General features: G+C 41.1%; 2 protein-coding genes across 7 annotated transcripts in view; one reads left to right on the top strand and one right to left on the bottom strand.

Moving 5' to 3' along the window:
• The window catches only part of ZZZ3 (zinc finger ZZ-type containing 3), a 152,338-nt gene extending 146,757 nt beyond the window's left edge, over window positions 1–5,581 (top strand). For all 6 annotated transcript variants that reach the window (XM_030205405.1, XM_030205403.1, XM_030205408.1 and 3 more), the window contains 2 exons: window positions 2,147–2,247; window positions 4,305–5,581. In XM_030205405.1, coding sequence (XP_030061265.1) covers window positions 2,147–2,247; window positions 4,305–4,449 — 246 coding nt within the window. In that variant the 3' untranslated portion in view covers window positions 4,450–5,581. The remainder of the gene's footprint in view (window positions 1–2,146; window positions 2,248–4,304) is intronic.
• Window positions 5,582–13,938: 8,357 nt separating this feature from the next.
• The window catches only part of AK5 (adenylate kinase 5), a 346,160-nt gene continuing 340,906 nt past the window's right edge, over window positions 13,939–19,192 (bottom strand). The window contains exon 14 of the mRNA XM_030207788.1: window positions 13,939–15,243. Within this exon, the coding sequence (XP_030063648.1) occupies window positions 15,175–15,243 (69 nt within the window). The 3' untranslated portion in view covers window positions 13,939–15,174. The remainder of the gene's footprint in view (window positions 15,244–19,192) is intronic.

Raw genomic sequence — 19,192 nt, 5'->3', positions numbered from 1 at the left:
TTTTATACCTCGGAGGTCCTCTGGGGATAATGTTAGGTGGGCAATACAATTAAACTGGTTCGCTAAACACACTCGGACACCATTGGTCCTATTGGCCATAGATTCCAAAAGGCATTTGACTGTGTCAAATAAGTGTTTGTGTACAGTAGTAGCTTCTCAAAACCCTGTGTTACTCTTCTGCTAGTCACAGTAGTTTGAAAAAGATTCTTTATGCTTGACAGTTTCCGGAATGCAGTTACTGTGGTCTGTCCAACTTCTTGCCTTCTCCACAAGAGATGTGTGCATCTCAGAGACATAGAAAGCTATTTTTGAATTGTTATTTCTGTGGACTAAAAGCTATTCATAACCAGTTGGGCAAACTACAATACTGGGACTAGCCATGTAAACTGTATTCTTTTAGACTGGAAACAAAATTTGGTGGAGTGGTGCCATTTTGGTTCTTTGAGGACAAGCAGGAAAGCAAGTCCTCATAACATGGGTGACATCACAGATGGAGTCTGACAAAAGAATGCTTCTCCAGTTGGATTCATCGGGAAGCTTTAATTTGCATGCACCCCACTTCTGCCTGCCACTGTCACATGGAGCCACCCTAGTCTTTTTCTTTCCATGGAGCCAGTGAGATGCATCACTGTCAAGACTTCTGTTTTTCATACTTTTTCTTTTTTTTGGCTTTTTCCTGTTTTTCATTGAATCCTCTTGTGCAGTTCCAGTTTTAGAATCCTTAAGGATGTACAGATGAGAGAGCTCATTCTGTACACCCTATCAGAAAATTGACTTGATGTACAGAGTTCAAAAGGCTCCCAGGTTTGAGAAGGAGCAACTCCCTCACCATATCATAGGGCCAAGAGCTGTGTCACACTCTGGTGCCCCTAAGGCGACCAGCTCAGATATTGGAGTCTTTTGGGAGATAATTCTTATGCTCACCTTCTGAATAGATTCTTATTAGCTCTTCTTGGGGATGCACTTAGAGATATGCACATAACTTGGAGTATTTTGAAGCCTTCTACAATGTCATGAGACCGCAATGTTGTATTAACTCAGCTGATGAAAGCTCCCTTTGAACCACTGAATACACATTTAACCTGAAATATTTGACCTGGAAAGTGCTGTTTTTTTTATGACTGTAATTTCAATGTGCAGAGTAAGTGAGCTCCAGGTTCTAGTAACTGATCCATATTCTAAGTTTTACAACGCGGGTGGTTCTGCACACTCGTCCAAAGTTCCTTCTTAAGGTAGTGACAGGTTTCCATCTTAATCACTCAGCTTTCTTGCTATCCACATAGTCACATCACTCTACTGTGTAGAAGGAGACTCCCAATGTGATTGGTAGGGGTTGACCAGTTTGTGCTCCGGAACCTCTTTGGGGATTAGAATCCATCTCTGTTCCCCTCCTCCAGGCCCATTTCTCTTCATTTCTAGGAAAATGCTTTTTAAAAAGGCTAGTTGCCACCAGAAACATATGCTGATATCTGCCTGTTGCAGCACCTGTTTCCCTATTTTCTGTTGAAGGCAGTCTGTAGATAAGGGTTTCAGGTTGTGAGGACTTGCTATCCTGCTTGTCTTCAGAGAAAACCAAGTTACTTATTTATAGCAGGTGTTCTCTGTGGACAGCAGGATACAAGTCCTTTCATACTCTCCCACCACCCTGACAAGTGCTATTCTTATCTAACCTTGTATAAAGACTGAGGTGGTCCTGTATGGCGGCAGCAGAGGGAGTGGTGTACATGCACAATGAACATTCTCGGAAGCTTTTTGGTGAATCTAGCTGGAGAAGCATTCCTGCACTGGGCTTGATGATATCGTCCATATTGTAAGGACTTATATCCTGATGTCCACAGAGAATACCTGCTACTGGTAAATAACTTGATTTTGTTTCCCATATGATGAGATAATAGACTTCGGACCCATTACAAGATCATTCCAATGAAAATGTGTTGGGTGTGACTTTAAAAAGGAAGCAAAATTATCCTGTAACTGTGTTCAGTATCTCTCATAAAACTGATCACAATAAACATATGGGCTACTATTGAATCATAGCACTTGGCTATCATTATTCATGCTTTAAAGATGCATTTGGCAATGTTTTTGTTCCTCAGTTTTGTCATTGCTTTTGTTGCTAATAAATGAAATGAACTGTATTTTGTAGTGTGATAACTGTGGAACAGAGCCCATTCAGGGTATTCGATGGCATTGCCAGGATTGCCCCCCACAGATCGCTATGGATTTCTGTGATTCTTGCTCAGACTGGTGAGTTAATTTTGACAAACCATAGGGATTATCTTGAAGATGAGGTGAATGTTAAAGGGAACCTAGATCATTAGGAAAGCTGCTTTTCAGACAGTCACTTTCTGGAGTTCCTTGTGTTTTAATCCCTATCCTTTATTGTTAGGAACTTTATAGGTTTTTAGCTAGTTAACATTTCTGCAACTTCCCTATTTAAGCTAAGTAAATATAAAACAGATATGAAGCAGGTTTTTTAGATCAGTAACATAGTAAGTGGTGGCAGATAAAAACCTAAATGGTCCATCCAGTCTGCCCAGCTGTCACACTGATCAATTCATGATTAAATCAACAATGAATGTGATGTAAAATACTTTCTTTGGGGTTTTTGGGACATAGACCATAGAAGTTCACGTGGCCCTGTCCTTACGTTCCAACTACTGGAGTTGCTATTGAAATCCACTTCAGCCTATCTGTCTTGTCATTTGTGGGACACAAACTGTAAAAGTCTGCCCAGCACTGTAGTTGCCTTCGAAGCCCTTCCCAGCCCATCCTATCCTACACAGGATGCCATATAAGGGGGACAGACGTACAAGTCTGCTTGGCGCTGGCTGTAATTCATCTAAGCGTCACTCGACACGTCCACACACATGCAGCCATTTAAGTTTAGGGTTTTTTGTACCATCCATTTTCTAAGTAGCAATCCTCTGTGTTTATCCCATGCCACTTTGAATTCTGTCACCGTTTTTGTCTCTACCACCTCCATCAGGAGGGTATTCCAGGCTTTGACCACTCTCTGTGAAAAGAATTTCCTGACATTACTCCTAAGACTTCCACCCCACAATCTTGGTTCCCCCTTCTCTGGAAAAGATTGGTTTCTATATTAATAAGATAGCATATTTTTGATGTTGTTTATTAGGGTACTTAATAAGAGCCTGTTCTATAGTGGAAAGTAGGTGTCTGTCTTTATAGAATTCTAGCCTAACTGGCTATATACATGCTTATGTATATAGGCATGAGCACTTACACTAATTACACAATTGGTGTAAATGCACCTAAATGTTAGAGATATACACATAACTTAGTGTTTAGTGTGCATCCTTTTGCAGATGTAGGCTATGTAAGTTAGGTGGGTATTTGCAGAATAGCACTTTAAAATGTTTGCACAAGCATATAGGTGTGCAAGTGGTTTACAATCATATTCAGTTTATAACGTTCATAATATAAATATGTAGAGTAAAATATGAGAGAGGGGAAAAGAAAGAACTTACATTTTCAGTAGTTTAGAGAGACGGTAATAGTTGACCCACATGTATGCATTTACGTAAGCAATGGGCTCATAAACGTTAGCACTGGTGTTATATAATTGCCCTTTTACTGCCTTGCCAAATTTAGAGTCCATCAACATCGAACAATCGAGGTAGTAGTTTGTCATCGCAGAAATCAGATGAGCAGTTTGCTGTAACCTGAAATAGTACTGCATTGCCACACTAAAAAATCTACAGTTTGATAATATACCTTTAATAAGGACCAAAACACAACTAACGTCAGAAAGGAATGGTGTGGCAGCCTTCATAAATACATCAGCTATAAAAGTTTAAGCTCCCTTTGCTTTAAACCTTTCTCTGCACATAGTAGTATACAGTGGCTGGGACCTGCTTGCACATTCCTGGACACAGTTGTTTGATTAGTTTTATTATCCATTTGCCACCTGACACTACCTAACAACATCTGCTGTGGGAATTGTTACTCAACATCACTCTAACTATAAATGCTTCCTTCTTTCACCTTTACAGTCTTAACTGATGACATGACCTATATGGTTTTAAAAGTTCATGTACTAAAACATCTTGTGACTATTAAATTGCTTCAGTAGAAGATACCACAACCTAGCAAGAGTCCAATTTTCTTGTGGACCAATCACATCTACTATAATACAGACATTGACTTGCAAAGTCAGCAGAGTTATTAAACAGCTATGCATTTTCCCCATAGTCACAAAATTGGAGAAGCCTCTTTGTATAAGTGTTAGCAAAGTTTTTCCTGTGTTTAAACATCTGAATACCTGTTTTTTTGTTCCACAGTTTGTATGAAACAGAGACACACAAGGAAGATCACCATCTGGAGCCTGTTTACAGAGCAGAGACATTCTTAGACAGAGACTACTGCATGTCCCAGGGCACCAGTTACAATTACCTTGATCCAAACTACTTTCCAGCAAACAGATGACATGGGAATTGAGAAGATATGTAAGCTTTCTATTCTCAGAAACGGAACAGTGCTACCCATTGGTCAGTGGGTGCATAGATTGGGAAGATCTTCAGCTTTCCCTGAAGCATGACTGCTTCTGGGTGTACACACCAATCTCTAGTTCTGCACTGTCCTGGTTGTGGGCCACTGAACATTCCTAGTGTGTGGAAGGCTTCTCTGGGAGCGTACCCCTTGACACCAGAGTATAAAGTCATTTCAGAAGAATCGGAGAGATGAATAATGAGAGCACACAGTAAAGAGGAAATGAATTCCAAAGGCATCAATGAACTATTACAACACAGATAAAATTGAAATATTTATATTAAAGCAGTTTTAGTAGCTTGCAGTTTTGTTGTGAAATAGGTTTTTCTTCTATTGCACCTAAACTGACTTCTTTAGGCAAGGTTTTAACCAATGACTGTGTTGGCTTACAGAATATACTGCACTGTTTCAAGCAGCTCACTGGCCAAATGCCAGTGTTGGTGCCGCTTAATCACATTAACTTTCAATCTTGTACCATGCTCAACTCCCTTCCCCCCTCCCCCATCGGTGAAGCACTGCAGGAGAAACTGTCCTCAGAGAGCTCATGGAGTGAATGTTATAAAATTGTCACTCAGATATATTTTTTACTTGTAATGTTATATAAAATGATCATGTGATGTGTACAAACTAGTGAAAAGGTGCCAGTGGTAGTAACTGTGTAAAAGTCTCACATTAACCCCTTTAAATTGAAATACACAGCCTTCTGCCTCTGCATTTGGAGTTCTCAAAGTAGCTCATCAAAGAAACTGCCATATATAGGTATGTGTATATTATATACATACACACAAACACACAATATATAGTAATAAATTTCCCTCTTTTTGTAGTCTACCCAAAATCCATGAAAGATTGTATTTTTATTAATATTTAAAACAAGTGATTAAAATAAGTCTGAGCAGTGAGCAAGAGTTCACATGCGTTATTTTATACTGCTGGATTTGGTTGTGCATCATTTAAAACATTTTGTATGTTTTTGGTTTCTTATCTGTGTATACAGTATGTTCTTAAATAATGTTTAAGTTGTAAGAAGAACTGTGAGAAATAAAGTATGTGGCTACAGTCTGTTTATACATAGAATGCTTGCTGTGACTTATTTGATGTAAATTTGTAATGCAGTGCAAGCAGGACAGAAATGCAGGTTGTAATATGTTCTGCAAAGTGCTTTCCTTTTTACTCTGATTGGATCCCCCTTGGTGCGCTCAGAGCAAAATGAAATATTAATGAGACTCATGCAATTCAATCTGAGATAACACATTTCAAACATTATAGCAGTTTTGGTGGCAAATACTTTGTTCTGCTGCTGCTCTTAACTACTCAAACAAAAAAATTAAATTAAGAAAAACAACAAAGAGTTGAATTGTGTGCTCATAGCAAATAAGGGATTTTGGTTTAGGGATTTTTGGATTTAACTCCTGCTTTTTTTCAGTCGTAGCTGAAGGTGAGTTACATTCAGGTATTTCCTTGTTGCCAGAGATCGTACAATCCGTGCACCTGAGGCAGTAGAGGGTTAAATGACTTGCCCAAGATCACAAGGAGCTGCAGTGGAGCTGACTTCCTGGTTCTCAGCCTACTGCTCTAACAATTAGGCTTCTGCTCCATTCCTTTCGTATGGAGGCCAATGTGGACCAATGTAGTAAGCCAAGACCCTGAAACTAATCCAGAAATGCAAAGTCAGACACTTATATGTGCAGGATATCCTCATGGGTGTTCTTTCACAAACCAAAATGGGTTTTGACTTTCTATATTATATGTGATTTTTTTAATTTATGGGCCGGCACAAAATAATGACAGCCTCACAAGTGTTGCTTCTGGTGGCAGGGTGACTGCTCCTAGGTATCTGCCTATTCTGCCTTCACTCTATCTGTATGGGATCAATTAAAAAAAGAAAGAAGTCATCAGTTGGAAGAAAATATGGAATTGTGTCCAAATATCAGTAAAAGTTTGGTATTTCCTGTTACTTGGGTCAGTGACTTTTTATAATTCCAAGACTACTGTTTCATTCTGGTGGGGATTTTTGGGTTTGGCTTTTTGAAAATGTACTCAGTATTTGGTCTTATTAGAAAGGTTACACTTACGAAAAGAATAGAATGGATCAAATGGCACGTAACGTAAAGTCTAGAATTAAAATATGATTGAGGCATCTGGATCTCGCATTTACTCAACCATGCAAAGTAGAATTTCAAAATTATCTATCCATTAAATACTCAGAACAAATGTTATAATGTCAACTGATGTTCTAAAAAAAATAAAATCAGATCCTATCTCTCTTTGGGGTCCTTTTTACTAAGGTGTATCTTGCTGAAGTATAAATTACTGTGATATACAGGAACAGATTAAAGTTCTGAATTGAAAACAAAACAAACAAAAAGACCCCCAGATTTTACTTGCAAATATATTATCACCTTAAAAAAAAATCCTTAAGTGTTTTTGGCATATAAAAGTGGCTTGTTAAAGTATGATGATCTTGAATAAGAACACCTGGGCACTTACTACCAATGAAATGCATTTGTTGTGCGTAGTGTGATACACAAACTGCAATTCTGGAAGCACTCTCTCTTATCCTGTAGGGGACATGTCTGTCTTTCAGTATCTTTTTTTCTAGCATTGCTTTGAATATGTGTTTGACAACCCAGGAACATGAAGGAGTTCTCCAGCGATCTGTTGACTCCCTGCAAATTTTCAGCCGTTCAAAGCAATAATAGAGAATAGATCCTACAAAGAATATTAAATTGTTTTCTTGTCTTTTTAATCTTTTTATATATATATATATATATATATATATATATATATATATATATATATATATATATATATATCTAATATAATAAAACGCACCCTCAACGTTCTGAGGACAACGTTCTGTGAAGCCTTGAAGCCTTGAAGCCATGAAGCCATCTGACGTCACTCCCAGGCTGAAGGGTTCGCGCCGGATTCGTGGTGTGAAGCCTTCAAGCCAGCCAGCCGTCTTTGCCCCGCCCTCGCCTCAAACCAAACAAATCCGGAAGGAGGCGGCGCTCCCGACGTCTAGCCTTCCCTTCACTGTGTTCCGCCTTCAAAAGAAGGCGGGAGACAGCGAAGGGAAAGCAAGACGTCGGGAGCGCCGCCTCCTTCCCTGACGTTTCGCTGCACGAACCGCCACGGAGGTAAAGTTAAAACGAAGAAGAAAAAAAAAAAGGGATGCATGGATGCGAAGGGGGGGGGATGCATGGATGCGAAGGGAGGGGGAGAAGAGGGCGGGCCAGGCTGGGCCATGGGAGAGAGAGGAGCATGGATGCGAGGGGGGGGGGTCATGGAAGGGAGAGAGGGGACTTGCTGGAAAAGGATGAATGGAGGCGGCAGGGGACAGGAGCATGGATGGGCATGGAATGGGAGGGCAGGGCTCAGGGAGAGAGGGGAATTACTGGAAATGGATGAATGAAGGGGACAGAGGAGCATGGATGGGCATGGATTGGGAGGGCAGGACTAAGGGAGAGAGGGAAATTGCTGGATAGGGATGAATAGAGGGGACAGATGGGCATGGATGGATATGGATTGCAGGGCAGGCCTCAGGTAGAGAGGGCAATTGCTGGATAGGGAAAAATGGAGGGGCCAGGTGACAGATGAGCATGGATTGGAAGGGCAGGACTCAGGGAGAGGGGAATTGCTGGATAGGGATGAATGGAGGGGACAGATGGCCATGGATGGATATGGATTGCAGGGCAGGCCTCAGGCAGAGAGGGGAAATGCTGGATAGGGAAAAATGGAGGGGCCAGGTGACAGAGGAGCATGGATTGGCATGGATTGGAAGAGCAGGACTCAGGGAGAGGGGAATTGCTGGATAGGGATGAATGGAGGGGACAGATGGGCATGGATGGATATGGATTGCAGGGCAGGCCTCAGGCAGAGAGGGGAAATGCTGGATAGGGATGAATGGAGGGGCCAGGTGACAGAGGAGCATGGATGGGCATGGATTGGAAGGGCAGGACTCAGGGAGAGGGGAATTGCTGGATAGGGATGAATGGAGGGGACAGATGGGCATGGATGGATATGGATTGCAGGGCAGGCCTCAGGCAGAGAGGGGAAATGCTGGATAGGGAAAAATGGAGGGGCCAGGTGACAGAGGAGCATGGATGGGCATGGATTGGAAGAGCAGGACTCAGGGAGAGGGGAATTGCTGGATAGGGATGAATGGAGGGGTCAGATGGGCATGGATGGATATGGATTGCAGGGCAGGCCTCAGGCAGAGAGGGGAAATGCTGGATAGGGAAAAATGGAGGGGCCAGGTGACAGAGAAACATGGATGGCCATGGATTGGGAGGGCAGGGCTCAGGGAGAGAGGGGAATTGCTGGAAAAGGATGAATGGAGGGGGCAGGGGACAGATGGCCATGGATTGGGAGGGCACGGCTCACACTCTCTCATATACAATGTCTTTCTGACTCTCACTCTCACACACTCTCACACTGTATCACATTCACTCTCTATGTGCCAGACAGTCACTCACACACTCGCTTGGTCTCATACACACACTCTCTCTCACACTGTGTCTCACATACACACTTGCACACACTCTCATTCTCACACACACACACTCTCTCACAAACACACTCACACCCAGACTCACTCTCTCTCTCACACACTCACACTTTCACTCTGACTCTCAAACAGTCACTCTCACATACACTCTCCCAAGCATACACACTCCAAGGAAAACCTTGCTAGCGCCCATTTCATTTGTGTCAGAAACGGGCCTTTTTTACTAGTATATATATATATTTATAGTTGATCTTCATCTTTTAAAACTAACTTTACCACTGAGTGAAGTCTGTAATTTTTCTGTTTGGAACTGAGAGGAGAACAAGGCCAAGATTTCACGTGCCCAAAGAACAATAATTGGTCTAAAGTCCAGGACAACTGTTGGTGACCTATATTAGCTTAAATTAGCACTCCAAATGGATTTCATATTGCTTTCAGCACTTGGTACACTGTTTATAAACAGCTTGGACACTGACAGGATACTTAAGTGTTGCAGCTGTAATTGAAGAATAAATTGTATATGCCATCCATAATTTGAAGCATACATTGTCATAGGAAAATTAATTCTGAAATTGTCCAGCTACATCTTTTTTCACTTGATGCATGCAAGGAAATAATATAAAGGCTATAAACATTTTATGGACATATTCTTATGCAGTTTTCCTTCTTCCTTTCAGACCTGCAACTTTGGCAATTCTAGCCTTGGCCCTCTTTTGAGTGTCAATTGCTAAATAGTGTTCCTTATCATCTGCTCCAGACCGTTCCCGACGAATGGGTAATATGCACTCCTACCAGCAGAGGGAGATTGAGAATTATTAAGTAGTGACACCTGTATAAGGGGCTGTGCAACCCAGTATTTCTCAGTCTTCCAGAAAGAAGTAGGCGAGTCTATGCAGCCCTGCTCTTCTTTGGTTGGGTGTGCCATTTTTTGGCCCCATTTAGTAAGAAAAGTTAGAATAGTATTTAAAGGATTGCTTCAGGGGTGTCCTGGAGCAGATTTTGCTGCTGGTTCAAAAAAAAAAAAAAAAAGAATACACAGGCAGCAGAAAAAAATAATCTCTCCTTGGCCTTGGGCCCCTGCACTTGTGGAGATGTATATTCTGGTTTCCGGGTCCCTCCCCCCTTTCTTCCTCTCCTACTCAACTTTGATGAGTGGTGTGTCTCGGCCTTCTCCCCCGTTTACCTGGGAGAAGTTCCTTGAGGTGGGCCCGTACTTGGAACAGAGCACCACCGGTATTTAAAAAAAAAAAAAAAAAAAGACACTCTGGGCCAGTTGCAGCACGCTATCAGGCGGGGGAGCATCTTTTGCGGTGGGAAGCTTGTGGCTGGACCACCGCTCTGATAACGTTTGGCATGGCCACTCAAGTAGAGAAGGCACGTGGGTGTGTGGCCTGTTCTGCTTGGTGGGTGGTCTCTGCACAGAGGTCTTTGCCACGTGTGCAAAGAAGTGGAGATGGTGATGGGTGCTGACCTGGAATCGGGTATCACGATGGCAGGGAGTACTGGGAAGCCCCTCGGCAGAGTAAGGAGACTTCTTTCAGGGAAACTGCACTCCCAATGCAGTTTTGGTGGGAATGCTCACCATTATAGGTAGCCATTTGTGGGGGTTACATGACACCGGCCTGTTTTCAGTGGGCTGAGCGCCTCCCAGGTGCACCATCGGCATCCTCCTCGCAGGCATCTTCAGGTGTCATTAACTTGGCTGGGGGTCAGGGACTCCTAGAAATAGGATTCCTAATCTGGGGACACCCTGACCCAAGGGCCCCAGGTCCCAGGCTTTTGATTCAAGGAACTTTACCTGGGTGGCCTAAGTTTGGGCCATCTGAATCCCCTCCACCTATGGCTGCCTCTCCCCCCAAATCCACCAATTGACCCATTTCTATACCTTCTTACATACCTTCCCTAAGCATTGAACCAGAGAGCTTCCACACCCACCTTATACCATGAAGTTAAGTTTGAAGCTGAAGTAAAGCTAACTTCAAAGGTACCTTTACTTTCTTTGTAGTGCTTTTTTTTTTTTTTACTTCGTATTTAGTGCACAGTTTTAATTATTGTACACTGTGCACTTCATTGCTTTATTGTATCTGAAGAGAAAGATTGCATTAAAATGTAGGGGGTAATTGTATGAAGTACTTTTGTATGTATGTGCCAGTATATGCATATAAAATGTTACTTATAAAGTTACCCTGTGTATGTGTTGCAGGAATTACCACTATTGTTAGCAGAATCTGTGGTACTTCAGGAGTCAAACACCACACACCAGAATGAGAGAGAAATCTTTATTTGCCAGCAAACAAAGTAGGACATCAGCACTAGGTCTCTCCTTCTCTTCAGCTCTCTGTGTCTTGTGTCTCCTGTCTTCTGAGCTCTCTGGATCCTGCGTCTCCTGTCTGTCCTCCAACGTAAGCTGCTTCTGCTCTCCTTTATATAGGGTCCTAAGCCCTTCTGGCCCCCCTTTCTCACCAGATGGTAAAGAATAGATTGATTACCCTGTCTTGAACTAATTATTACTTACACATTACTTAAAAATATCAGTTACATAGGTTTGAGATATTTCCTAAACTGACCTATGACCTGGGGCCTCTCAAACTAGACAATGTGGCACCTATCTCCTGCATTTTATTATTATTCACATAATCAGATTCCCAGTTATAGCTTAAACTGGGTTCATTGAGGGGCCAATCTTACTTAATGGCACACAGACATGGTTTGTTATTACTTTCAGAAGACCAGTCCTACACTTAGCTATAATTCATCAAGGAGAAGAGAGTTGACTTTTCCTGACCTCTTTCACCTATTAGCTTCATACACAAAACTAGCTAGGGCTGTGGATAATTCAAACCAGATGATGACCTCTTAAACTGCAGACAAATCTCACTTGAAAAGTCAGACAAAGATGTAACACTGAATTGAAAAGATATTCTACATAGAAATAGAACTTATTAATTACACAGAATAAAACATATTCTAAAATAAGCAGAAATCAGAATTCCTTATAAGACAAAATCTAAATCATCTAGAATTATTTAAACCTACACTATCTCCTTCTAAACAGCGTTCAGTCTAATCTTTTAAAAAAGCTTGCTTGCTGATCCCCTCGAGATTGTCCACTATGCCTTACTCAGAATGGCATCCAGATGTGGTAAATAATACCTATGAACAATCCATCACTCAAAAAGGGACAAAGAAAGTTTCATTTCTCTCTGACCTTTCTAACCTCTAGTCTAGCAAAAGCTAGACATTTGAGCAATCAAAACCAGATGGCATTCCACCACTTTACAGGACTGAACCAAACTTTAAACAGAATTAACAAATATGATTTCTCTATCCAGGCTGCCTCATATGCACATGTGAATGCAATGAGTATGCATTCTTGTACGTGATGGTTTAGTAGGTGTGTTCAGAGGCAGATTTTGGGTGGAACTGTGATTTATATGCTGTCTTTATAAAATGTGTATTTGTGCATATTGTACACACATATGCCTGCTTCTGAGTTCACACAAATGGACGTGGGTTCCTTTTATGTGTGATTTCTGCACCTTTTTTTGGAGGGGGGGCAATTTTGTAGACACACAGCTGTGTATGTGTGTTTATAAAATAAGCCCAAGTAGGTGCCCACTTGCCCTTTATGCATAGGTGACCTGTTATCAAATTACTCTTCCATGTGCAGATGTTCAATGCACTCTAATTATGTGGGCCCTGTTCTGAAGCTGTTTACATCTGGCATTTAGCCTGTACTGGTTCTGGATTAGTCTGCTTGACCCAGCTTCTGATTGGAAGAACTATATCCTGTCATTTTGCTGAGCGAACTGTTGCTAAAACAACTGGTGTTGATTTGTCTCTTTATGAGCCTTCCGCTCCGTCTTCCTGTGGAGGGAGGAGCTTAGTGGTTAGAACACCAGACTGTGAACCAGGGAAGCCTGGTTCAAATCCAGCTACTGCTGCTTGTGATCGTGAGCAAGTCACTTAACCCTCATTGCTATCTCTGTATACAGGGAAATAACTACTTTACCTGAATGTAACTCACCTTGAGCCACCACAGAAAAAGGTGTGAGCTAACATTGAGCCCAGCTTTCTTGTTTTGACCTTAGACTAGACCGATTGTGTCTGGCCTAATATTTCAGCTTCTTTCCTCATGGCCTAAAGGTACATTTTTGAGGCTATGAGCAGGTCATTTTATTTACATGTGATGGTTGTGAGTGCATATGATTAGCTGCCCATTTGGATCTGAGAGGCCAGACACTGAAGTAACAGCTCACAAAGAAATAGAACAAATTGGTTGGGAATTATCAAACAAACTCACACAACCCACCATGGGCTTCACCTACCCTCTCACTCATTGATTTAATCACACAGATGCCTAACTCCATTCCTTGTCCCCTCCCCCCCCCCCTCACTCCTGTTTACTTGTTCACTAAAAATCCTCTTCTTTAGGTCAATAATTTTATTTTTATTACATTTGTACCCCACGCTTTCCCATTCATGACAGGCTCAATGCGGCAGGCAATGGAAGGTTAAGTGACTTGCCCAGAGTCACAAGGAGCTGCCTGTGCTGGGAATCGAACTCAGTTCCCCAGGACCAACTGACCTGTAATTTATATACAGGTTGTCTCTCCTGCCAGTAAGTTTGCATATCCAGGTTAGTGTGGTCCAGGAAAGCAGCAAGTTAACAAACATCTTTTTTTTTTTTTGTGTGTGTGATGAGGGGGGTGCGGGGGAAGGAATATTATGTATTGTGTATACAACTTGGCTGAAATGTGGTATAGAAAAATAAATAAATTTGAACATAAGCATGATGGAAAGGAATTTCATTGGCCAAGTCATGTAAAAGTATAATAGACAACACAGAATTTGCATTTCAAAACAGCCCAATTCTTCCAGAATAAATTGGTGAATGCGGGGTCTTAGCCATGTATTTTATTAATGGGATGCCTTCATTACAGGATCTGTAACTTTAAAAAATACAAATATGTCCCATTGATGAACATCAGTAGTACAACTGCTGTCAAGAGCAAAAAGAAAGCTATTGTGAATCTAATCTGGAACGATGCAACTGTCCGGAAACTTCAGCAGGATATCTAAAAAGCTTTTGTTTGGCTACCAATATAACAAAAGACAGTAACAGCAAACATCTTATAAAAGTCATTCGTGAAATTTACAGGCAAAAGGAAGCAACTACATAGCAGTACTAAAAATCTTCTGTTTCATTTTGATTACATCTTTTGAAAAGAGTTTGCCGATGACAGTGTTAATTAAAGGTGTGATGATAAATCTGAAGTGACAACATGCATTTTTGGCCCACACTCTTTTGTAACTCTGTAGGGTAGAGAGACATTTCCCCATGTGATAACATTTTTATAGTATACAAAGATTAGTATTCTGATCAGTTTTGAAGGTAAAATTGGATCAATAATAATGCTTTTAATAGAATAGCAATTTGTCCCGAGAAAATAACTGAAGGCTCCGTCACTGGTCAAACCATTTTGCTTCATTAGGTCTGCTTGATGGATAACAGTTTCTTTATGTGTTCTCCATGCTGATTTCATTGTATTTGACACGTACAGTGCTTTCAAGAGGCCTCAGATTCAACATAACTTCTCTGTGTAAATGACACTGATGGATTCAGTGCATATGGCAGTAGAAAACAGGCAGCACTGAGAGCTGGTTCAGCCACTCTTAATGAAAGGAAGCAAGCAAAGTAACTACTAATTTTTTTTTAAAGGTAAAATACAGTAAGTGTTACCACTGTGTAATATGCAGTTCAGACGTGCATACGGAACATGAAAGCTGGTAAGTGATTCACTGACTGTACAATATGTCAGATAACATTCATAAGCATTACGTCATCGAGCTGAACTGGCATTGGGGATCATGTTGATTTTAACCTATGGAGTGCAAACCAGGCAATGGAACAAGGTTCTGAAGTCAACAACTTATTTGTGTAGTGCAGACACAATTTTGTACCCTGTGTATGAGAAGAGTAAGTCCTGCACTAATCCCAGATCTCTCTTCAAGACAGGTAGTGTCGTCAGGAGTGGCCCTGTGTGTGTGTGGCTTGGGGGAGGGGTAACATGGAGTAGGTATGTACAGCATTAATTTTTTTTTTTTACTTTCTGTATAAGACCAAAAAACACAAGCTTTCCTGTTTCTCAGAAAATGGAGTCAAGTAATGTGCAGACTTGAAGAAAAACGTCTTCTGGTGTTCCCTCTGCATTTATCTGTGAGAAGAAAAACAAAACAAGAATATTCTGTCAGGTCAAATGTGCAAGCACACTTTGTAAAGGAGGAGCAAAGTGTGATCCTTACACAGCTTCCTCATACCTGGAAATAGCCTTAAAACTTCTTGTGTAAAATTAAAATTATGGGACCAGGGCAAACTTTGTAAGATCATTAGGGGTGTGGGGGTGCAGAGTGTTTTCTTGTCATTTGTTTCATTTTTCATCCAGAAGGTTTTTTTCCCCTGGAGGTTTATTGTCCAAATTTGTACCTGAGGCAATGGAGGGTTAAGTGACTTGCCCAAGTTCACAAGGAGCAATAGTGGGATGTGAACCCTGGCTTCCCTGGTTCTCAGCCTTCTGCTCTAGGCTACTCCTGTACTGGGATTTACACATGTAGGTTGCTAAATTGCCACTTGGGTAGTTCTGTACAGGTTGCCTAAAGTGCTTAAATGCTATTAGATAATGCTAGCCTACGTCTGCAGTTATGCTTGTAACTTTAGGTGTCAGTACTTATGCTAGCTCTATAGCAGGTGTAAGTGCTCATGAAACTGATAGTATCCACACCCAGGGTGGATGACCATTTGGGCAACTGGGCATTGCCTGAGGGCCACCGGCACACACTGCAACCCCCCCCCCCCCCCACTTCTACCCTTATTTATTTATTTGGATTTTGCTCACACCTTTTTAGTAGTAGCTCAAGGTGAGTTACATTCAGGTACACTGTGTATTTACCTTGAAGAGCCCTGGTGGTCTAGAGGCTTCTGTGTGTGGGGGGGGGGGGGGGGGAGGCAGGAAAGAACAACACTCTTTCCTGTCCACTGCTGCTATTCTGCTTGGTAGCGGCATGTTTTAAAAATGGCTGCTGAGACTCCCTGCGGCAGTCTTGCAAGACTGTCGAGACCCGTGAGATTACCAAGGGAAGTCTCAGACGCCATTTTGAAAACATGGCGGGCGCCAGACAGAATAGCGGTAGTGGGCAGGAAAGAGTGGGGTTCTTTCCTGCCACTGAAGAAGCCACTGCTAGAACCAGGTAGGGCCCACGGAGGCTCAGGGGACTGTGGTGTGTGGGAGGGGGATGGCAGTTTGGGAGCCCCTTTCACTATCAGTCTGCCCCTGTCCATGCCCCTCTCACAGTTACAATTATAGAACATAGGAGCTAACAGTATAGAATAGCACTTAAGTGGAGAAGTAGTCTATTGTTAGTACAGTGGCTTGAGAACCTGAGGAACTGGGTTTTATTCCCCTGCAGTTCCCTTGCCACTCTGGGTAAGTCACCTATCCCTCCAGTGCCCTAGGTACAAAATAAGTACCTGTATATAATATGTAAACCACTTTCATTGTAACCACAGAAAGGTGGTATATAAAATTCCATTCCCGTCCCTTATGTGCATACATGTAAATTAAGGTCAATCAAGTGCTGTTAACCTGATCTCCAATAAATGCCAATTGCTGTTCCCACTGTACATGTTGCAATGTGAATGTGTCAATTCCCACCTAATTGCAATTAATTTACATGCCTAACTGGCAGTATTCCATAATGTGCAAGATTATAGAATGAAGGAGTTAATGTGTAAATACCTGCATTTATTACTAATAATTTCTATAGCGCTACTAGATGTACACATCCTTCTACATATTATATGCAGCTACTTTCTGTGTCCCTAGAGGGCTCACAATCTAAGCATTATTGTACCTGGAGCAATGGAGGATTAAGGGGTATGTTTACTAAGGTGCGTTAGCATTTTTAACATGCCTGTATTCATATCCAGCAATAAACAGTGGCTTTACCAAGCCTACATGGCTAATGGTTTATGGATTTTCTTCCAGGAACTTGTCTAAAACTTTTTTTTTTAATCCAGCTATGCTAACTGCCTTGACCACATCTTCTGGCAACAAATTCCACAACTTAATTGCATGGTGATTGAATAAAAGTTCTCCAATTTTTTATATGTGCTACATATTAGTTAGTTGACATGTCCCTCAACATTTTAAAAAGCAATTTACCTGTTCTATTCCATAAACCTCTGTTATATCTCTCCACAGTTGTTGAGCTGTAACCTGTTTACCCTTTCTTCATAGGGAAGCTGTTCCATCCTACCATTTCGGTCACCCTTCTCTATTGTTTTTTAAGCACAGTAATCATAAGTATCAAATAAAGATGATGAAGTACCAGCTCTGTATATATTTGATCACCCCCCCCCCCTTACTATTGACTAAACTCCTTGAATATGTCTAAGGAGGGTTCATTTCCATTGGATTTAGCATCCCCAATCATTTTGAAAGTTGGCTCCTAGGCGATAGTGCACATTTTAATGTTTGCAGGTTTCAAACATTTTTATTTATTTATTTACTTACCTCCTTTTCTCAAGGCAGTGTATAGTATGAATAAATCAAACATGAGCAATAGACAATTACAGTAGTAAAAGTATGCAATAACAATACATTAGAACATCAAATCCCTGACTTCCATGGATACCTGATTACTGAGCATTTTGCAAGCTGCTTTTGACTAGTAAGGCAGCATATTTGCCATTTGGCACTATTATACGATCAAATACCTGGGATACATTTCTCTTATTTTACTGTCTGATGGGAGGTGAGGATTTTTTTCTACATCCACCTATCTGTTGTACACAAGATTAGGATCACTTTTTTTTTTATTGGTGATGGCCAAGGGGACAGTGGGTGAATATGGTTAATATACTTCCTACATACTGACAGCATAAAAGCTTATGGGGTGAGTCACAAAGTAAGAATAAATCAGACATTGAGTGACCTTATCTTAGTCAATGTAGAAACACTGCTAGTATTTAAACTGTTATTGACTTACACAGACATAATTCATTTTTCACACAGCAGCCTTTGTGCAGTAGAAAGCAAGTTATGACTTTTGCCTCTGAAACCCTGACTCTGGAGAATGTAAATACAATCTCTTTTAAAGAGTAGGTGGTAGACTTTTTTTATTGGGGGGGGGGGGGGGGAGAGGGAGAGAAACCAATCAGCCCACCTGTCCAAGGTCCCTAGTTGCTAATGCCAGTCTTAGCTTTGGAATTGCATCATCTTGAAAGCAGGTGATTATTCAACCATTTCTCATGAGGCTAAGCTGGAATTAGATAACATTACATCTTTTTGATCAATCTCTAACTTACTTGCCTTATATAGCTAAAATGTTGGAGAATGCAATTCTACATCAACTCACTACCTGCTTCAATAAAACAAATGCAAACATCCAAGATAATGAAGATTTTCTATTGTCACATCGTTGAAGCAGCACTTGTAGGCAAATTTCATTTCTCATCACCCTCATCTCAGTGATGGAAAGATGGTTTACATAGTGATGTTTGATCTCAGAATTCAGTCCCAGTCCCTCCTGATTACTTGACTTTTAGGAATTGGTGGGGTGGTACTACTCTGAATTGGTTTAGATTATTTCTAGAGGAGAGAACCTTTACTACATCATTTCAAAGGAGCACAACCTTCATTTTGGTACTTCAATAGTTTGTTTCGTCCCCCATTGCTCTTCAGTATATTTCTTTCCACCACTGGCAACTGTTTACAAACCTATGGAATTAGCCCTTATCTTTGTATTGATGATGTCAAGCTTGTGACATGTACTCATGCTAATGACTCTGATTCGATGCAGTAGTGAAATGGCTTTTTGAATATAAATGTAAGCTAAATCTAGGAAAGTCAGAGCCTTTATGGATCTCTATGTATGACCCAGACAGAGATGACCACAATTTTTTCAGACTGTTAACATTTTTTTTTTTTCTGAATGAATATCCCCCCTTGTACATCAATTGACATTTGGCTAATTAGTGTTCATCATCCTTTAAAAGTAAAGAATGTTACAGTTACAGTTTATTTACTTCTTGGCATGCCCTGAATCATAAAATAAAATTACATCTAAGTGGTTTACAGGTTACAAATAAAATAACATTAGCTTAAA

Source organism: Microcaecilia unicolor, chromosome 6 (genome assembly GCF_901765095.1).
Source record: "Microcaecilia unicolor chromosome 6, aMicUni1.1, whole genome shotgun sequence".
In the NCBI taxonomy this organism is placed as follows: domain Eukaryota; kingdom Metazoa; phylum Chordata; class Amphibia; order Gymnophiona; family Siphonopidae; genus Microcaecilia; species Microcaecilia unicolor.
Note: the sequence above shows the minus strand (reverse complement) of the source record. Positions and strands in the feature narration are given on the sequence as shown.